General features: G+C 34.2%; 1 protein-coding gene across 1 annotated transcript in view; it reads left to right on the top strand.

The window, feature by feature from the left end:
* Nucleotides 1–18951, top strand: part of LOC126883140 (DNA excision repair protein ERCC-6-like) — a 75596-nt gene extending 56645 nt beyond the window's left edge. The window contains exons 12-14 of the mRNA XM_050648393.1: nt 1–325; nt 13289–13588; nt 18723–18951. Of these exons, the coding sequence (XP_050504350.1) occupies nt 1–325; nt 13289–13588; nt 18723–18868 (771 nt within the window). The 3' untranslated portion in view covers nt 18869–18951. The remainder of the gene's footprint in view (nt 326–13288; nt 13589–18722) is intronic.
* The last annotated feature ends 859 nt before the right edge of the window (nt 18952–19810 follow it).

The following is a 19810-nucleotide window of genomic DNA, read 5'->3' as shown; positions in this document are numbered from 1 at the left end:
GTTAGAATTCAAGATAGATTGAAGGAATCGAAGAAGCAGAAAAAAAGAAAGGAAACGCCAAAAGATGCCGAATCTTGTTTTACGGAAGACAAAATCCAACAAATGAAAAATTTAGCACAACAAATAGCCAAAAGCCTTAATAAAAAACCAACTGTTATGCAAATGGAATTGGAAGCAGAGAGGGCGGAAAAACAAGAAAAACGCGAAGAGATGAAAACTTTGGAAGTCGGAGAATTACATAAGTATAATAAAGAGAAAGAGAAGCAGGAGGAAAACACTACTATAAACAAAATTGATGATCGAGATGCTATTGTCAGTTTCTCAGGTAAGTTACAATTTTTTATACGAAATATTACCTGATCATTCAGCCTTATAGTGGATTGACCTATTTACTTCATTGTGACTAATTTAGTGAGCACTTTCGTTTCTATCTATTTACGCCAGTCAATGAGAGCAAAAACAGGATATTACTTCCGAATTCCATCCTACTGCATGGATTTTAATTAAATTTTGGGAATAGCCTCTACTTATCTCCTAATTCAAAGTCTACTCTATGCCGATGTGCGCTTTTATCATTTTATCATGGGGTGGTTCCCACCCTTTCCAACCCCTTCTCGCGGGTGGAAAATTTTTTGGTCAAAATAACCAGTGGCGGTTCGTGGTAATTCAAAATAGGTGTTCAAATAAGGAATGTAATTATAGAAACGATGAATAAAAGCCGCGGGCAATGGCGGCACAGGCGAAACATTTTTGGGGCCTCGCCCCTTTTTTGTCTAAAGGACACCGCACACATCTTATGGAATATATAATGTCACTCAAATTCAATAAAACTTACGTGAATAGATTCGTCTCAATTTAACGGTCATTTCGTATCAGTGCGCCAACTCTTAATTATGATTAATTACAAAATTTTACACAATCGATAAGACGGTATTAAATGTAACGATTTTTTTTAACTAGGTCGTTAAAGTCTTTAATTGATTTCCTATACCCAGAATTTAATAATTGGCGAACATCAATATTGCCAGTATCTGAGAGTTGCAATTCATTTTTAAATGAATTTGGGGAGATCCGTGTTTTTTAATTTTTGTCGATAAATGAGATAAATCCCGAACGCCCGTTTTTGTCCACTCTGAAGAAATAGTTTCATTTTTCGAAAATACTAAACATGGGAAACAAAACAAAGAATGTAGTTTATCACACCCGTACAACCACGAAGTTTTTTTTATATTGTTGAACTTTAAATCAACGTTTAAACTTTTTGTTTTTTATAGCACATTCTTGTACCAAGTTCATCTCCGATAAATGGCCGAGGTGGACCATTCTTTTTATAAGAAGTCTATTTTCAAAACTATTTGTATTTTCTTTTATAAAATCCACTGAATAAGGCTCCATCATAAAACTATTAATTTAATATTGTATTAAGCTTTTTTCTACGGCCGTGCTAAAACAGCCATTTTCCCGCATGCATTTCCTTTCCGAAAGTTGTATTTTCCTGCACTAGTGCGGGAAAGTAGAATACCTTGTAATATGGTTTTTTAATATATTATAATATTTAGATATTATTTACTAATTCATTTCAAATTTATTTTATTGTGTTCATGTTTTAATGAAATTAACGCGATTATTTCATTCATAGAGATTCTGACCAATAGAAAGCTACAAAAATAAAAATTACAGCGATTATTTCATTCATAGGAGATTCTAACCAATAGAAAGCTACAGAAATTAAAATTAAACTGATAATTTTTGATAATATCCCGTCGTCAAGTATCAGATGCCCTTCGTTGCTACGAAACAATACATTCAGTGAAATTAATGACAATTAATGTTTTAAAAATTATAAAAGTGATGACTTTCAACCGTCAAATATTTATAACAACTGTGTGTTTAATTGTATTAATTTGTACTTACATAATTAAATTACAATAAAATTTTGGTTTTGAACAGTTTTATTCATGAAATAATCGCAGCAAATTGCACTCAATCTCTAAAATTATTATCGAATTTTTGCCCTCGTGACACTTTGACAAATTAAAAATGTCAAAGTGTCACTCGGGAAAAATTCGATAATTTTAGAGCTCCTGTGCAATTACTACTGAAAATTACACTCACCCATTTGTCTACTCAACAATTATCGCTTACTTACAGCGATAATTGCATAGTAGAAATCGAAAATTGCACTCGTGTGTGTGTGTGTGTGTGTGTGTGTGTGTGTGTGTGTGTGTGTGGTGTGGTGTGTGTGTGTGTGTGTGTGTGTGTGGTGTGGTGTGTGTGTGTGTTGTGGTGTGTGTGTGGTGTGTGTGTGTGTGTGTGTGGTGTGTGTGTGTGTGTGTGTGTGTGTGTGTGTGTGTTGTGGTGTGTGTGTGTGTGTGTGTGTGTGTGTGTGTGTGTGTGTGTGTGTGTGTGTGTGTGTGTGTGTGTGTGTGTGTGTGTGTGTGTGTGTGTGTGTGTGTGTGTGTGTGTGTGTGTGTGTGTGTGTGTGTGTGTGTGTGTGTGTGTGTGTGTGTGTGTGTGTGTGTGTGTGTGTGTGTGTGTGTGTGTGTGTGTGTGTGTGTGTGTGTGTGTGTGTGTGTGTGTGTGTGTGTGTGTGTGTGTGTGTGTGTGTGTGTGTGTGTGTGTGTGTGTGTGTGTGTGTGTGTGTGTGTGTGTGTGTGTGTGTGTGTGTGTGTGTGTGTGTGTGTGTGTGTGTGTGTGTGTGTGTGTGTGTGTGTGTGTGTGTGTGTGTGTGTGTGTGTGTGTGTGTGTGTGTGTGTGTGTGTGTGTGTGTGTGTGTGTGTGTGTGTGTGTGTGTGTGTGTGTGTGTGTGTGTGTGTGTGTGTGTGTGTGTGTGTGTGTGTGTGTGTGTGTGTGTGTGTGTGTGTGTGTGTGTGTGTGTGTGTGTGTGTGTGTGTGTGTGTGTGTGTGTGTGTGTGTGTGTGTGTGTGTGTGTGTGTGTGTGTGTGTGTGTGTGTGTGTGTGTGTGTGTGTGTGTGTGTGTGTGTGTGTGTGTGTGTGTGTGTGTGTGTGTGTGTGTGTGTGTGTGTGTGTGTGTGTGTGTGTGTGTGTGTGTGTGTGTGTGTGTGTGTGTGTGTGTGTGTGTGTGTGTGTGTGTGTGTGTGTGTGTGTGTGTGTGTGTGTGTGTGTGTGTGTGTGTGTGTGTGTGTGTGTGTGTGTGTGTGTGTGTGTGTGTGTGTGTGTGTGTGTGTGTGTGTGTGTGTGTGTGTGTGTGTGTGTGTGTGTGTGTGTGTGTGTGTGTGTGTGTGTGTGTGTGTGTGTGTGTGTGTGTGTGTGTGTGTGTGTGTGTGTGTGTGTGTGTGTGTGTGTGTGTGTGTGTGTGTGTGTGTGTGTGTGTGTGTGTGTGTGTGTGTGTGTGTGTGTGTGTGTGTGTGTGTGTGTGTGTGTGTGTGTGTGTGTGTGTGTGTGTGTGTGTGAAAAATGGCTTGGATGCGAGTCCGTTAGCCAGATTTTTATTTTATTTTTACCTCAATTTATTAGTTTTGTTATATTACTTAAATGATTATATTTCATAAATCACTTAAATGATTATATTTGTTTCTTTCAAGTAGTTTATGAGTAATTTAAATATTTCCATTTTATGACAACTTAGTAGATATTCTATACTAATTGGAAAATGAACTTGTGTTTGTCGTAAATTGTAATATAATTGATTTATATATCTCTCGTTAATTTTGCATTCCAAGAAAATATGGTTTAAATCTCTAATCGAAACATTATCACAAAAACAGACTGATGAATTAATTATTCCTAATTTGTGCAGATGTGCCTCATATTTCCCGTGTCGAGTTTTTAATCTGACGATAGTAGAAATATCTTGCTTTGGCAGGTTATATTTAAATATGTATTCAGGTGGCGGAGGAAGTTCTTGATGTAAAGAAAAATATAAATTTTTTGACATGCTTGTAATATTTTTCCATTCTTTTTTCCATATTTTATTTATTCTAACTTTGACGTCATTTATTGCATCTGTCGATAAGATGTGAGTTAGTATCTCACCTTTTTTTATTGCATCTTTGGCCAACTCATCCACTTTCTCATTACCCAGTATACCGGCATGCCCTTTTGCCCATATAAATACTACTTCCACTTTAGACAAATTATTTTTTATATTACATAAAATTTTTGATTTGTATGAACTAAAATCAGTATTTTCAATTGCATATATTGCAGATCTGGAGTCTGTTATTATCACAGCTTTTTCAATATTATTCTCTTTGATCCATTCTAGAGCTTTTTCGATGGCTATAATCTCAGCTGTAAAAATACTACTAATACTAGATAATTTGTAATTATTATGTTGATGGGTATTTTGCACATACATAGCACATCCTACTCCTGTTTGATTTTTAGAACCGTCTGTATAAATTACTGTGTAATCCTAATGTATACTGTGTGTAGTATAGATTTTACTAAAATATTATTTAAATGATTTGATTCTGTATATTTAGGAATTATGATTCTGGGTTTTTTTATCAAAGTTTTGTACGGAAATTTATAAATTGGTAATAATTTACTGTTGTGTAAATCTGTATAATTCCTAGTTTCAATGAATGCATCTGTTAGTGGTCGTGAATTTTTTATTCTCCAATATTTACTAGTTAAGTTTTCCATGTTTAATAAAGCCAGATTTGTTAAAAGGTCTGACTCAGTGTTTCTTAGCTTTATGCAGTATTTTTGAGCTAAAAATTGTCTACGTAAATTGCACTCTCATGTTTTTAATTGTTGAATTTGACAACCACATACTAACAACAGCTCTATTTATTTAATATGTCAGTTTGGCATTTCATATATTTGCAAATATATATATACAGTGATGAAAACATATTAAGTTGTGAGATAAAGAGAAATGAAACTAGTGGAGGTGGGAGATTTAGCGATAAAACCCTATACACTTGCATTATATTTATTGTTTCCCACCTTTAGACGTATCATAGGAGTATGTCATCGTTGATTGAGGTATCCAATACCTCAATCAACGATGTCATCTAAAACTGGCACTGTCACTGTAGATGCCAAACTCGCCCGATACGTCTAAAGGTGGGAAACAATGTGTAAATGTATAGGTTTTTATCGCCAAATCTTCCACCTTGACTAGTGTCATTTCTTTTTATCTCACAACTTAATGTGTTTTCCATCTTTTACGTTATTCTGCCGGTTATTAGCGCGCTCATCACTGTATTTGGAAATAATGTAAACAATTATGATAACTGTGTCTTTAATATTATTAGTTTTTTTAAGATTGGGTTTTGTTGTATTGTTAATTAAATTGTTTAGAAAATTATTATTTCTTCATTTGATAGTTTCGCTTTCTTCGAGTAATTTTCTTCTCCTCTTTAAAACTTTAAAAGGGGTAAACCCTGTAGTTGGATGTATACCTTCGATAAAACAACGTGGAATGAAGTAAACACTTCTTTGTATATATAGGTATATGAATTTATTAAAATTCTTAAAAATTATCCACGTGGAAGTGGAAAATGTATAAAATGTTTTCGGTCAAACTGACCAACATCAGTGTAAACCTGGAAATAAGTAAACCACTTAAATTAAAAGCAAAAAGGTGAAATTTTGACAGTTGAAAAAATATAAAATGTGGTTACTTATGTCCAGTGTACAAGTAGTTGAAACTAGGCACTTCAATAGTTGTAAAAACCTCTAAATTACATTATTGTTACATTAGACATTAAAAAGCAGTCGACATTAAGTCGATGTCTTAAGATTTTTTAAGTTAACATGTGGATGTATTTCATCCTTGCTCGAAAATTGCACAAGGTAATGCTCAAGTGAGATGTTAACGACCAACTAATTGCTAGACAGATTGGTACCAGAAATGTATGACAAGATGTCACAGGTAGGTGGATTTTTTGTCTGTCATCCGAAAATTTAATAAAGAAAATTACTATTTTATTTAACTGGTGTATTGAATATATGGAAGTATTAAAAATATTTATTATGAATTCCAATTGGTAAATTAAAGTTAATGAGCTGTAATATACTCATTAGTTAAAACTGAAATTAATAGCAAAATTCTGCTCTTATACTGTGTGACGTCATAAACTGTTTGTCGAAAATTAACTGAGTGGAAAATAGTTAAATTTAGTTACAGTAAAGTAGTGATAATTTTAATGAATGAATATTATTGAAATTGTCTAAAAGTATTTAAAACAGATAGTTTTTTGATAGAGTATGGATGGTTGCATAATATGTTAAAAAGTAAATTCTGAATGAATTATTCATAAATATTATAATCAAATATTTCACTCAATTTACAGAATTTAATAGTATTTTCTAACAAAGTATATCTTCACCATAATGTCTATAAGTTTTTAGGTTTTTATGAATTTCCTCAAAAATGTCAAAATTTCACCCTTTTGCTTTTAATTTAAGTGGTTTACTTATTTCCAGGTTTACACTGATGGCCAGTTTGACCGAAAACGTTTTGTACATTTTCCACTTCCACGTGGATAAATTTTAAGAATTTTAATAAATTCATATACCTATATACAACAGAAGTGTTTACTTCATTCCACTTTGTTTCTTCTCCTCCTTCGGAGTCGGGCTCTTGCCAAAATATGAAAATGAACCCTAGTAGTTTTTAAGCAATACGATTTCAAGTAAATTATCGATAATTTTGATGCACTTGTGTAATTACCCCCGATAATTTTTTCGATAATTTCCCGTCGTCTAGTATTACGTCAGATGCTCTTCGTTGCTACGAAAAAATGAACATTCAGTGACATTAATGACAATTAATGTTTTACAACTTGTCACAGAGAACACCAAGAAAACAGGTTTAGTAAATATTCAGGTGAAGATATCAATAAAATATTAGTTAAAATGATTTAAAAAGACAGTTTTATTCATGGAATAATCTTACCGAATTACTACCTTACAAAGCTCTTACAAATTATCGATTTCTTTTGCCTTCCTGACACTTTGACGTAATTTCACTCCCCTTCGGGTCGTGAAATTAAAACTGTCAAAGTGTCACTCGGGAAAAATTCGATAATTTTAGAGCCTCGTGTAATTACTACAGGTAATTCGTTGAACTAAAATTATTTTGACATAATATTCAAAAGTCAAATAGATAATAAGAGTGGTTTTGAATCGTCATGAAAATCAATTTTATTTTATTGAAAATTTTGTTTTGACAACGTTGTCAGAGAACGTATTTGAACAATTCAAGGATCAGCTTGCATCAATGATACATTTGCAAAATGCCACGAATTGCTCGTTTACATTCAATATTACGAACCAATAAGTAAAGACATTCTTGTTTTTCCAAATGATTACATTTGCATACAATTTTGTATTACGTATTGTTGTACGGTGTATTTACTCGTAAATAAAAATTGAGTAGAATAGTTTTTTTCCAAACGTACGGCCGTAGAAAAAATATTGTTCCTAACTCATGATGAAAGTGTCTTTCCCGCACTCGACTGCTTGCCCGAACTCCGCTATCGCGTCGTTCGGGTCAACGGCAATCGCATGCGGGAAAGTATCATTTTCCGCACTGGTTAGGAAATAGTTATTTTTCCACGGCCGTGCTAATAGAGCCACTTTCCCGCACGCATTTCGTTTCCGAAAGTTGCACTTTCCCGCACCGCACGGCGTGCGTGAAAGTAAATATTCCCGCACGGCGTGCGGGAAAGTAAAATACCTTGTAATATGACATTATAATATATTATAATACATGCATCATCATCATTCTCTTTGCCTTATCTCTATGCGGGGTCGGCTTCCCTAATTGCATTTCTCCACACAATTCTATCTTGGGCCATATCAATGTTAATCCCCTTTACCAACATGTCCTGCCTTATCGTCTCCCCCCAGGTCTTCTTTGGTCTTCCTCTCCTACTCCTTCCAGGAATCTGCACTTCAGCTATTCTTCGTATTGGGTGGTTAACGTCTCGACGTTGAACGTGACCAAACCATCTTAACCTATGCTCTCTCATTTTGGCATCAATTGGTGCCACACCTAGACTTCCCCTAATATACTCATTTCTAATTTTATCCTTCTTTGTCACTCCACTCATCCATCTAAGCATTCTCATTTTCGCCACATGCATTCGCTGTTCCTCTTTCTTTTTCACTGCCGAACATTCAGTTCCGTACATCATAGCTGGTCTTCTTCAGCTTCATTGGAATTTTTCTGTCACGCAACACACCACTCGCTTCTTTCCACTTCATCCATCCAGTCCTAATTCTACTGCATGCATCTCCATCTATTTCTCCATTACTCTGTAATACCGATCCTAGGTACTTAAAACTATTGCTTTTTACAATCATTTCACCATCCAAAGATACCATTTTATTTGTAGTAGCGCCATCTTTAAATGAACATTCCAAATACTCTGTTTTTGTCCTACTAAGTTTTAAACCTTTTTCCTCCAGAGCTTGTCTCCACTGTTCCAGTTTTTGTTCTAAGTCTCTTTCACTATTTCCTACTAACACGACAGCATCAGCATACATTAAGCACCATGGAATGTTACCCTGTATTTTCGCTGTTATCTGGTCCAAAACTAATGAGAATAAATACGGACTAAGCACAGAACCTTGATGCAATCCTACTTTCACATGAAATTTATCAGTCTCTCCCACACCTGTCCTAACACTAGTCGTTACTCCCTACATATCCCTCACAATCTTTACATATTCACCAGGGACTCCTGTCTTATTGAGTGCCCACCACAGAATCTCTCGAGGAACTCTATCATATGCTTTCTCAAGATCAATGAATACCATATGAGCGTTTGTTTCTTTACTCCTGTATTTTTCCATCAACTGCCTTATAATGAAAATTGCATCTGTTGTTGATCTACCCTGCATAAAGCCAAATTGATTCTCGGATATTTCGGTCTCTTCACGTATCCGTCTATCAATTACTCTTTCCCATATTTTCATGGTGTGGCTAAGCAGTTTTATAGCCATGTAGTTTGTACATTGTTGTATATCTCCCTTGTTTTTGTAAACAGGTACCAGTATACTGCTTCTCCATTCGTCTGGCATTTGTCCAACTACCATAATTCTATTAAATAGACCTGCTAGCCACCTTGTTCCTGTCTCTCCCAATGCTCTCCATACTTCCCCAGGAATATCATCTGGTCCTACCGCTTTTCCTTTCTTTATTTTTTGAAGGGCTTGAGCCACTTCCTCGTTGGTTATTTTGGTGACCATTGCTGCTACTGTCTCCGTTGACTCTACAGGCTGTCTGTCAAATTCTTCATTTAATAAGCTGTCAAAGTACTTTCTCCATCTCTTTTTGACATCCCTTTCGTGAACTAGTATTTTATTATTTTCATCTCGGATACATCTAATCTGATTAAAATCTTTTGCTTTCTTTGCTCTCTGTTTGGCTATTTTATATATCTTTGTTTCGCCTTCCCTGGTATCAAGTTGATCGTATAGGTTTGAATACGCTTTTGCTTTAGCTTTTGCTACTGCTACTTTCGCTTCCTTTTTGGCGACCAAATAGTTTTGAAGATCTATGTCCGATCTGGTTTCTTACCACTTTTTAGATAATTTTCTCTTCTCTTGTATTTTTCCTTGTACTTCATTTGACCACCACCAAGTCTCTTTATCCTCAAACTTCTTTCCTGACGTTTTCCCAAGTATTTCAATAGCCGTCTCTCTAATAATATTGGCCATTTTTCTCCAAATTGTGTTAGGGCTTCCTTTCATGTTCCAACATATTTTTTCTACTATTCTTTCCCTGAATAGACCTTCCTTCTCATCTTTTAGCATCCACCACTTGATTTTTTGTGGTCCTCTCCGATATTTTTGTTTAGTTTCGCTTTTTACTTCGATGTCCAGAACAAGCAGCTTATGTTGTTGGCTTACTGTCTCACTAACTATTACCTTGCAGTCCTTGCATTCACGTATGTCTTCTCTCCTTATCATGAAGTAGTCTATTTGGGATTGATGTTGTCCACTTTTGTAGGTAATAAGTTAAGTTTCTCTCTTTTTAAAGAATGTGTTAACAATCGCCATATCCAATGCTGTTGCTAATTCTAGCATGTCATCTCCAGCTTCATTTCTAGTTCCAAAGCCTAATCCCCCATGTATTGTTTCATATCCTGTCTTGGCTTGGCCCACATGTGCATTTAAATCACCTCCTATTATAACTTTCTCCTCCGCTGGAATATCACTCAGTACGTCTCCTAATTGATCATAGAAAGCTCTTCTTTCATTCTCACCCAGACCTGTTTGAGGAGCATACACGCACACAACATTCAATACCTCTTTATCAATTACAAATTTCACTGACATCATTCTATCACTCGTTCTTACAACTTCTACTACGTTATCTTTCATTTCACTATCAGCAATTATACCAACTCCATTTCTAGTGTTACTACTCCCTACATACCACAATATATATCCATCACCTAGTTCTTTCGCCCTTTGTCCTTTCCACCTAGTTTCTTGAATACAAGCAATTTGAACTCTTCTTCGTTTGAGCGCATCCACTAACTCCAGACTCTTACCTGTAAGACTACCAAGATTCCAAGACCCTATCCTGATTTTTCTAACCTGCAATGGTGTTCCCCCTGAGATAGTCCTCACCCGAAGATCGGAATGGAGGCTCATTTTACTTCCGGAACATTTTACCTCAGGAGATGCCATCATTTCAGTATAAGTTTTTATTTCGTTTGGAGAAGGTCTTTTCATTATTATGGCCTAAAAAGATTTTTGGATATTTGATGCCTGAATGCCTTTTCTATCAGCACCATACCCTGCCCTGTCCTGCACGTTTAGCCAATACACCACCAATGCAACCAAAGTGCAGTATTACCCCACACCCGCCTGCATTTTTCTGTATAGGCCAGGATCCCTACTGTAAGGACTGCCCTATAAGCCAATGTATTGTTGCCCGTATCCCGCCACTAGGAGGCACGTACTTCATTCGGGATACTATATTATAATACATGCAATAAACTAATATTTAGATATTATTTACTAATTTATTTCAAATTTATCTTATTGTGTTCATGTTTTAATGAAATTAGCGCGATAATTCGATGAAATAAAATTATTTTGACATAATATTTAAAAGTCAGATCAGTAGACAATTACAACGGTTTTGAATCGTCGTCATGAAAACTAATATCGTCGTCGTGGTTACCCATTATATTGAAAGTTTGGTTTTGACAACCTTGTGAAAGAATTAATTTGTGTATTTTCACTCCTAAATAAAAATTGATATAACTCTATTTTTTGTGGCTTTTTTCCAAACGTACGGCTATAGAAAAAATATTGTTCCTGACTCATGCGGAAAGTTTCTTCCCCGCACTCGACTGCTTACCCGAACTTCGCTATCGCGTCGTTCGGGTCAACGGCAGTCTCGTGCGCGTGAAAGTATCACTTTCCGCACTAGTTAGGAAAATAACTATTTCTTAATTAGTGCGGAATAGTAGGGCCGTACGCTTGGAAAAAGCCACAAAAAATAGAATTATATCAATTTTTATTTAGAAGTGAAAATACATAAATTAATTCTTTGACAAGATTGTCAAAACCAAACTTTTAATATAATGGGTTACCACAACGACGATATTGATTTCCATGACGACGATTCAAAACCATTGCAATTGTCTACTGATCTGAGTTTTAAATATTATGTCAAAGTAATTTTATTTCATCGAATTATCAGTAGTAATTGCACAAGAGCTCTAAAATTCTATATTAATTTTAGAGATCAAGTGCAATTTGTTGCGATTATTTCATGAATAAAACTGTTCAAAACCAAAATTTTATTGTAATTTATTTATGTAAGTACAAATTAGTACAGTTAAACACACAGTTGTTATAAATATTTGACGGTTGAAAATCATCACTTTTATAATTTTTAAAACATTAATTGTCATTAATGTCACTGAATGTATTTTTTCGTAGCAACGAAGGGCATCTGACGTAATATACCTGACGACGGGAAATTATCAAAAATTATCGGGTATAATATTACAAGAGAGTGAGAATAAATTGAGAATAATGCGACAGTTTTTCGAAAATTTGTTGTCTGGCAATAGATACGAGAGTCCGCAGGGCTCGAGTGGCTATTGCCCGATGACAACAAATTTGGGTAAAAATGAAGCATTATTTTCTTATTTATTCTTACTGTCGTGTGATATTCGTAAGATTATTTTTTAATACGTATATTATGGATATTTTCTTAAATATGACAGTTGTCTTAGCTAGGAAACTAGTTGCCATTAAACAGAAACAATCTACTTCTAAAATTCTATCGGTAATTTTCTACAGCAGATAATTCTCAGTATAATTTTAATTTGATTGGACAGAATTAAACACGTGATCAAATATCTTACTATACGATTGGAAGTTAAAATCATTAAAAAATTATCAGTTTAATTTAGATTTCTGTAGCTTTCTATTGGTCAGAGTCTCCTATAAATAAAATAATCGCGCTAATTTCAATAAAACATGAACATAATAAGATAAATTTGAAATAAATTAGTAAATAATATCTAAATATTAGTTTATTGCATGTATTATAATATATTATAATGCCATATTACAAGGTATTTTACTTTCCCGCACGCCGTGCGGAAAAATTTACTTTCACGCACGCCGTGCGGGAAAGTGCAACTTTCGGAAACGAAATGCGTGCGTGAAAGTGGCTCTTTTAGCACGGCCGTAGAAAAAGACACTTTCCGCATGAGTTAGGAACAATATTTTTTCAGGGCCGTACGTTTGGAAAAAAAAAACACAATAAATAGAGTTATATCAATTTTTATTTAGTGAAATAGACAAAGAGTGAAAATAGACAAATTAATAAATTCTTTGACGAGGTTGTCAAAACCAAACTTTCAATAAAATTGGTTACCATGACGGCGATTCAAAACCATTGTTATTGTCAACATATATAACAACAATAATTCTATTTCAACGAATTATCGCGTTAAGTTCATTAAAACATGAACACAATAAGATAAATTTGAAATAAATTATTAAATAATATCTAAATATTAGTTTATTGCCTGTATTATAATATATTATAAAGCCATATTACAAGGTATTCTACTTTCCCGCACTGGTGCGGGAAACTGCAACTTTTAAAAACGAAATGCGTGCCGGAAAAAGGCTGCTTTAGCACGGCCGTAGAAAAATATTTCTCTATTTCATTTCTAATATCTTCATTCATTCTCGTCTTACTAATAGCATGTTTAATTAGTGTTTATAAATCACATATCATTCGTTGTGATCAAGAAACTGAAAAAATTGTATTTATAATAAGAAAATTAATTACTCTGTTATTGTGATTTCCTTATTTTAGACGCGTTACAATATTCCGAGAAGACTGCTCAGCTGCATAACAAACTCAAACAAACCAAGGAACTAACTACAATTGCAGAGGAAGCGAGAACGGCCAAACTAAAGATAACTAAGGAACCCGACAAATTTATAGACAAGTTCAAGAAAAAGGACAAGTCCGTAAATAAATCTGGAAGAGTTGATGGTCAGCATGTAGAAGGATTGGTTAAAGTAGAGATTAAAAAGAAGAAAAAAAGTAAAGAGTCAGTTGAAAGTGCAGAACCGGATGATTTTATCCTGGGAAAACTGTTTCAGAAAAAAGGTAAGTTATTCGCTACATTCAGGTGGTTTATACTAAAGTGTATTAAGTAGTATACAACTATACTCCGTCTAATATACTAACCGTTGCACGTCATCCGCGTCATAGCCCGTGACGTCACATGATACCAACACGAAATATTTAGGCGGTAGGTGTGTTCTTTTTTAGAATCATTTTGCCGAGTACACTGTAATTACAGCCACTAGACATATTTTATTATATACGCGTAGAAATAATATTTGAAGATTTCTATTAACGTTAACTTAAAGAAATACACAATAATATGTTTCATTTAATTTGTATAAATGGATTATAAAGCGTTTTTATGTTTTATGAAGCACATTTGTTCGGAACACACTGTAACTGTAATCGAACGAAGGTGGCATTTTGGCATAAATTGGTAACATATATTTGACATTTGCGGTGATGACACTTCAGATTTGATTTTATTCTGTAGTGTAAGTATTTGTTTTATTATATTTATAGTTTTTATTATTTACTTTAACGTAAGATTAGAACTTAACTCTTGTTTTCTATTTCTAATGTTTTTATTTATTTACATTGAATCTAAATTTGTTTTGTTGTATAATCCACTTCGTAATAATTATGTGATATATTTGATTTAAAATGGATTCAGGATTTTTTTATATTTTGGCAACTATGTCAACTTAGATCTCTGACTTACATAATGACGTGCAACGGTAAGTATATTAGACGGACTGTAGATGCCCAAAAAAAGTTTCCATGATTCACTGGTGCGTATTTTCAACGTATGCTGCGATGAGACGTGGAAGGCATGAACTATTTTCTATTAGGTATTTATTTCATAAAAGGTGCACAGTTAGAGCTTGTGGACTGTATTATAGCGTGTGGTTTAAAGGCATTGAGAGAGGTAATTATGTTATACAGACAATTAAATTAAGTTGATAAAACAGCTTATCAACAATATCACTGTTTCACACGCGCATCGATAATTTTCACATGCAGGTTTCACACGCAGTTGTTTCTCGTATGGATTAGCGATATTTTTTCACTTTATTATTTCTTTTTATATTCGCTGTGTGCAAGTAGTTAGAGGGGATACGAGAAACGATCGTGCGTGAATAGCGGAGAAATCTTGCAACGTTCTTAACATATTTCTTAAAGTTTTTAATTGAAATTGTCAAATTGGCGTATATTTCATATCTACTGTCATGGAAGAAAATGGGATTTCGCAAATGATGTGTTATAAATTGTAAAAATTATATGTTGCTCCACAATATTGATCTGATATGCAATTATTAAAGTAAATTTAATTAATGGTATTTTGATTGTAGTACAATGTTTACCTTTTACTAACATAACCCCAATCTTACTTTTTCTTCTTATTCTTTTTTGGGCTATGGCCGTGATAATTATCCAGTCCAGTAACCAGGACTAATATAATTGGCTAATATAATTAAAAGTGCTAAAAATGTTGCTGAGCTATGAAAGCAGGTGTCGCTCTTCCGAACTTGCACGGTCCCAATAGACATCGGAATAAGACAGGGAGACTCATCATCTCATTGAGTCCTATGCGGTTCAATTTAATCATGGATAAAATAATCAAAGCTTCAACGAAGGAAGAGGATACAGAATGGGAAAGACGACGCAGATGGATACAGCAGACGACGCAGTATTGATAGTCCAAGATGAAGATGGTCTGCAAAGATTAGTCCACAGATTTAACATAAAACCAAATAATTCAATATGAGTTTCATCTCAGAAAACTAAAACAATAGTAATCAGTAAAGAACCAATCAGATGTATGGGGTCATTCCACGAATATACGACTCTCTTAGATTATCGCAACAACGAATATTTTAGTGTACAACATAGGAAGTACGAAAGTAAATGGCTCTAATAATTATTATGTTAATAAACAGCAATGTAATTTGCAATTTACTTTCATTCTTCTTACTTTACACAGCAAAATATTCGTTGTCGAGATAATCCAAGAGGGTCGTATATTCGTGGAATAGGGTATAAAATGGATATTGATGGTATCAGTATTGAACAATTAATGGAAATAAAATACCCTGGAATTATATTGTCAAGCTACGGAGACCTGGACAAAGAAGTGAGAGATCAAGTACAAAAAGCAAATAAATCAAAACGGGAACTGGTGTATGTTTTCAAAGACTGATAGTGTGTAAATAAATTTATTAAAATCAGCTAAGTACTTTCAGCATTTTTAATCCCATCATCAGAGCTATCGTCTGATAATTGTAACTACCTCAAATGAAGAGAAAACTTTGAACAAACACATTGTAATTTAAAAAAAAACAGTTTGTAAAAAAAGTAACAGCTGTTGATTGTAAAAATGGTAGCCATTTTTTAAAGACACATTAAATGTGATTATTTTATACATTTAAGGGTTTTTACCCTGACCAGTGGCTAGATCCCTGGGTTAATTTTTAAATTAATGTGTTTGTTTAAAGTTTTCTCTTCATTTGAGGTAGTTACAATTATAAGACGATAGCTCTGATGATGGCATTAAAAATGCTGAAAGTACTTAGCTGATTTTAATAAATTTATTTACACACTATCAGTCTTTGAAAACATACACCAGTTCCCGTTTTTATTTGTATAGAAGTGTGTACAAGTCAAACAGTCTGTTTCTATTTAAAAAGCAGATAGACTGGCAGGATGTCTTAATAACACTATCTGGCGAAACCGACATATTAACACTGAGATATACTTAGTCAAGAATTTATAAAGCCAGTATACGACCAATAATGGCGTATGCATCAGAACCAAGACCCGATACAGCCACAACACAAAGAATACTAGAAACGGAAGAGATGAGAGTACTAAGAAGAATTACAGAAAATATGTTCAGAGATCGAAAGAGGAGTGAAAACTTTAGAAGGCAATGTAACGTATAGTTTATAAACGAGTGGACACTAAATAGAAAAAATAATGAAATAACCACATAAGCTGAATGGGCTGATGTGTGGCCAAAATAGCAAGAGATAAATCACCAATCGATAGAAGTATCGGCTGACCGCGCGAAAGATGGAGTGGCTACCTTCCATAGAGGTATAAATCCGCCAATGAACAAGCAGAATTGCTTATAAAGAGGAAGAAGAAAAAGAAAGAAGTAAAAAGAAAGAAGGCAAACACATTGTAAATTATATCACTTGAGAAAGGCACTCTGCCGAAACAGCTGTAGTCACATAGTTGTAAATAATAAATTTTGTGGAAGTATAGAAAACAAAAGTTTTCAGTGTTTTATTGTGAGATAAAATGAACTTCCATCAAGTAACGGTCGAATCCATCAATTATAAAAAGAAAGAAGATTGTTTCTTTTTGAGTAGTCGTTATCACATAGACCGAAAAAGCACATATATTGCCTTCAAGAGGAGAAAACAGATAGCTTTTCGCGGTATTTTCGCGTGGTGCTATACGGAAAGCTGTATCCCAGAGAGATTTATTGCGCGTCTGTTGCCTATGGAGGTCAATACAAGAGAGACAAGGTACAGCGTTACTTTTCACCACGCGGTAACTAACAGCATAGAACAGACCGTGCGTCTATTCTATACAAGGGTCAAAACCGGAGAGAGTTATCTTTGCACTTCTGTTGCCTGTGGTGGTCAATAGTCGAGGGGGAGAATCTTCCGTTTGCAGTTCAAAAACATCTGTATATCTAACGGGGTGGGGAACAGGATGGAGATCGTAGTAATTGGTATTCAGGGTTGGCTTAAATAATTTTTTAAAATTGAGGGTCGAAATTATCGAATGATACAGTGAAAAATATAATACAGGGTGTTTCATTAATGATTGTCCATATAGTAACGGGAAAAACCTTAGCACAAAATACGAAGATTTAACCTAAAACACTTAAATAAAATGTGGTTCTTTACTGAGCTACAGAGTGTTTTATCTAAAAATTTAAAAACTATTTTTGCTCAGCATTTTAAAACTATTTGACGTATCCTTTTCATACTTGGCAGAAAGTGCGACTACTATACACCCTACTAAATTATGATAAACAAACGTTTCTAGCTGCTGCCAGAGGTGTACGACAGGGGATAGTGAATGGTTGACCCTTCTCAAATTCTACGCCACTGGAGGAATTACTATTTTAGTGCCATTTTTAGATTCTCCAATATTTTGCTCGTAAATAATATACTCTTCATTGGTAACGATAAAGTCATTAGTTTTCGAGATATTTGAAGTTAAGTATGAAACGGCAGTTATTTTGATTAATTTATGATAATATGATTCATATGATTAAAATTTAAAAATTATTTGTACCCAGTACTTTAAAACTATTTGGCGTATCCTTATCATATTTGGAAAAAAGTGTAGGTACTGTACACTCTACTAAATTAAGATAAATAAACGTTTCTAGCTACTACCAGAGGCGTACGACAGGGGATAGTGGCTGGTTGACCCTTTCCAAATTCTACGCCACTGACGAAATTGCTATTTTAGTGTAATTTTGTGATTTTCCAATATTTTTTATGTAAATAATATACTCTTCATTCGTAACGATAAAATTATTAATTTTCGAGATATTTGAAATTAAACATTAAGCGACACAATACATTAATCAAAATAACCGTGTCGTTTCATTTTTAATTTCAAAGATTTCGAAAACTAATGACTTTATCGTTACGAATGAAGAGTATATTATTTTCATAGAAAGTATTGGAGAATCCAAAAATTGAACTAAAATAGCAATTCCGCCAGTGACGTAGAATTTGAGAAGGGTCAACAATTCACTTTCCCCCGTCGTACGCCTCTGGTAATAGCCAGAAACGTTTGTTTAGCATAATTTAATAGTTTGTACAGTACGTATACTTCCTGCCAAGTGTGAAAAGGATACCTCAAATAGTTTTAAAATGCTGAGCAAAAATAGTTAATTTTTAGATAAAACACCCTGTAACTCAGTAAGGAACCACATTTTATTTAAGTGTTTTAGGTTAAATCTTCGTATTTTGTGCTAAGGTTTCTCCAGTTACTATATGGACAATTATTAATGAAACACCCTGTATAATTTTCTGCATGTGAAAAATTGAACAAAAGGTGTAGAAAATGTCTCATACATAATTTGTCAAATTCTGCTATAGTTTCGTTAGTTTTACTGTTTAAAAAGCGCTTTTTTCGTTAGGTGTTTCTGGAGCTGTTCAGCATGATTCCATAGTACAAGAAGGATGTCGAGGAGGTAGTCTCAGAATACACACAGAAGCCCGTATTCGAGCCGAGAAGTCTTTGGAAGCGCTCAGGAAATCCAGAGTAGATAACTGGAGGTGGTGAAAGATATTTTTAATTATTTATTTATAATGTTTCAACAGCTGTGATTTATATTTTGATAAATAAACTTTTATACTAGATTTTAATTTATTATGTTATGATTTTGATTTCATCGTGGAAAAATATGCAACCATAAACTACGGCCAGGAGTTTTACAGAGAGATCAAGAACATAACGAAAGGATACATGTCCCACAGACCAATGTATTCAAGAATGAACATAAGGATACAACAGACGTAGCTGAAATTTTGAAGATCTGGAAAGGATATTTTATTGGTCTGTTGAATATACGTGGTACAACCAATACTGAAAATAGAACATACCAGAGAGCTGATGAACAGGTAGAAACGCCATCATTAACTGAGATTAAAAAGAAATTGAACATTTGTTGTACACTTCGCGTCATAAAAAACTGGCACAACTCTTATAACTGAAAATCGTGTTTTTCAAGTTGTGTAAGTTGGTCTTGTCAAATGTGTCATTCTAATTTCTAGGGCATCGTTGCCAGTTCAACGAAAATATTATTGAACTCTTGAGCCAGTTGTCCGACAGACCAACCATCTTCTATTTTAGAAATTATTCTCGTTTTATCACACTTAAGGCTGTATGACACTATGCATTTTCTTGTATCATTTCTAATATCGTTTCTGATATTAGAAAGTTATATACATTTTCTTGTATCGTTTCTTGTACGTACATTTGCGTCCTGTATGACACTATGCAAGTTCTTGTATCGAAAATTGTATGAAATTCGGCACGTGATTGGTCGAAATTTTGTTTTTGTCACCCTGTGTAACGTTAAATGATTTAGGAATTTATAAAATTTATAAACTTTTAAAACTTATAAATTTAACATTTTAATGTTAACCAGAATTTTTACGTTGACTGTTTGAGGTTGATTATTTTTGTGTTTTTATTTTGTTTTGATATTTGTGCAAAAATATT

The sequence above is a fragment of the Diabrotica virgifera genome, chromosome 4 (assembly GCF_917563875.1).
Source record: "Diabrotica virgifera virgifera chromosome 4, PGI_DIABVI_V3a".
NCBI lineage: Eukaryota > Metazoa > Arthropoda > Insecta > Coleoptera > Chrysomelidae > Diabrotica > Diabrotica virgifera.
The sequence above is the reverse complement of the archived record's forward strand: the minus strand, read 5'-3'. Positions and strand labels throughout refer to the sequence as shown.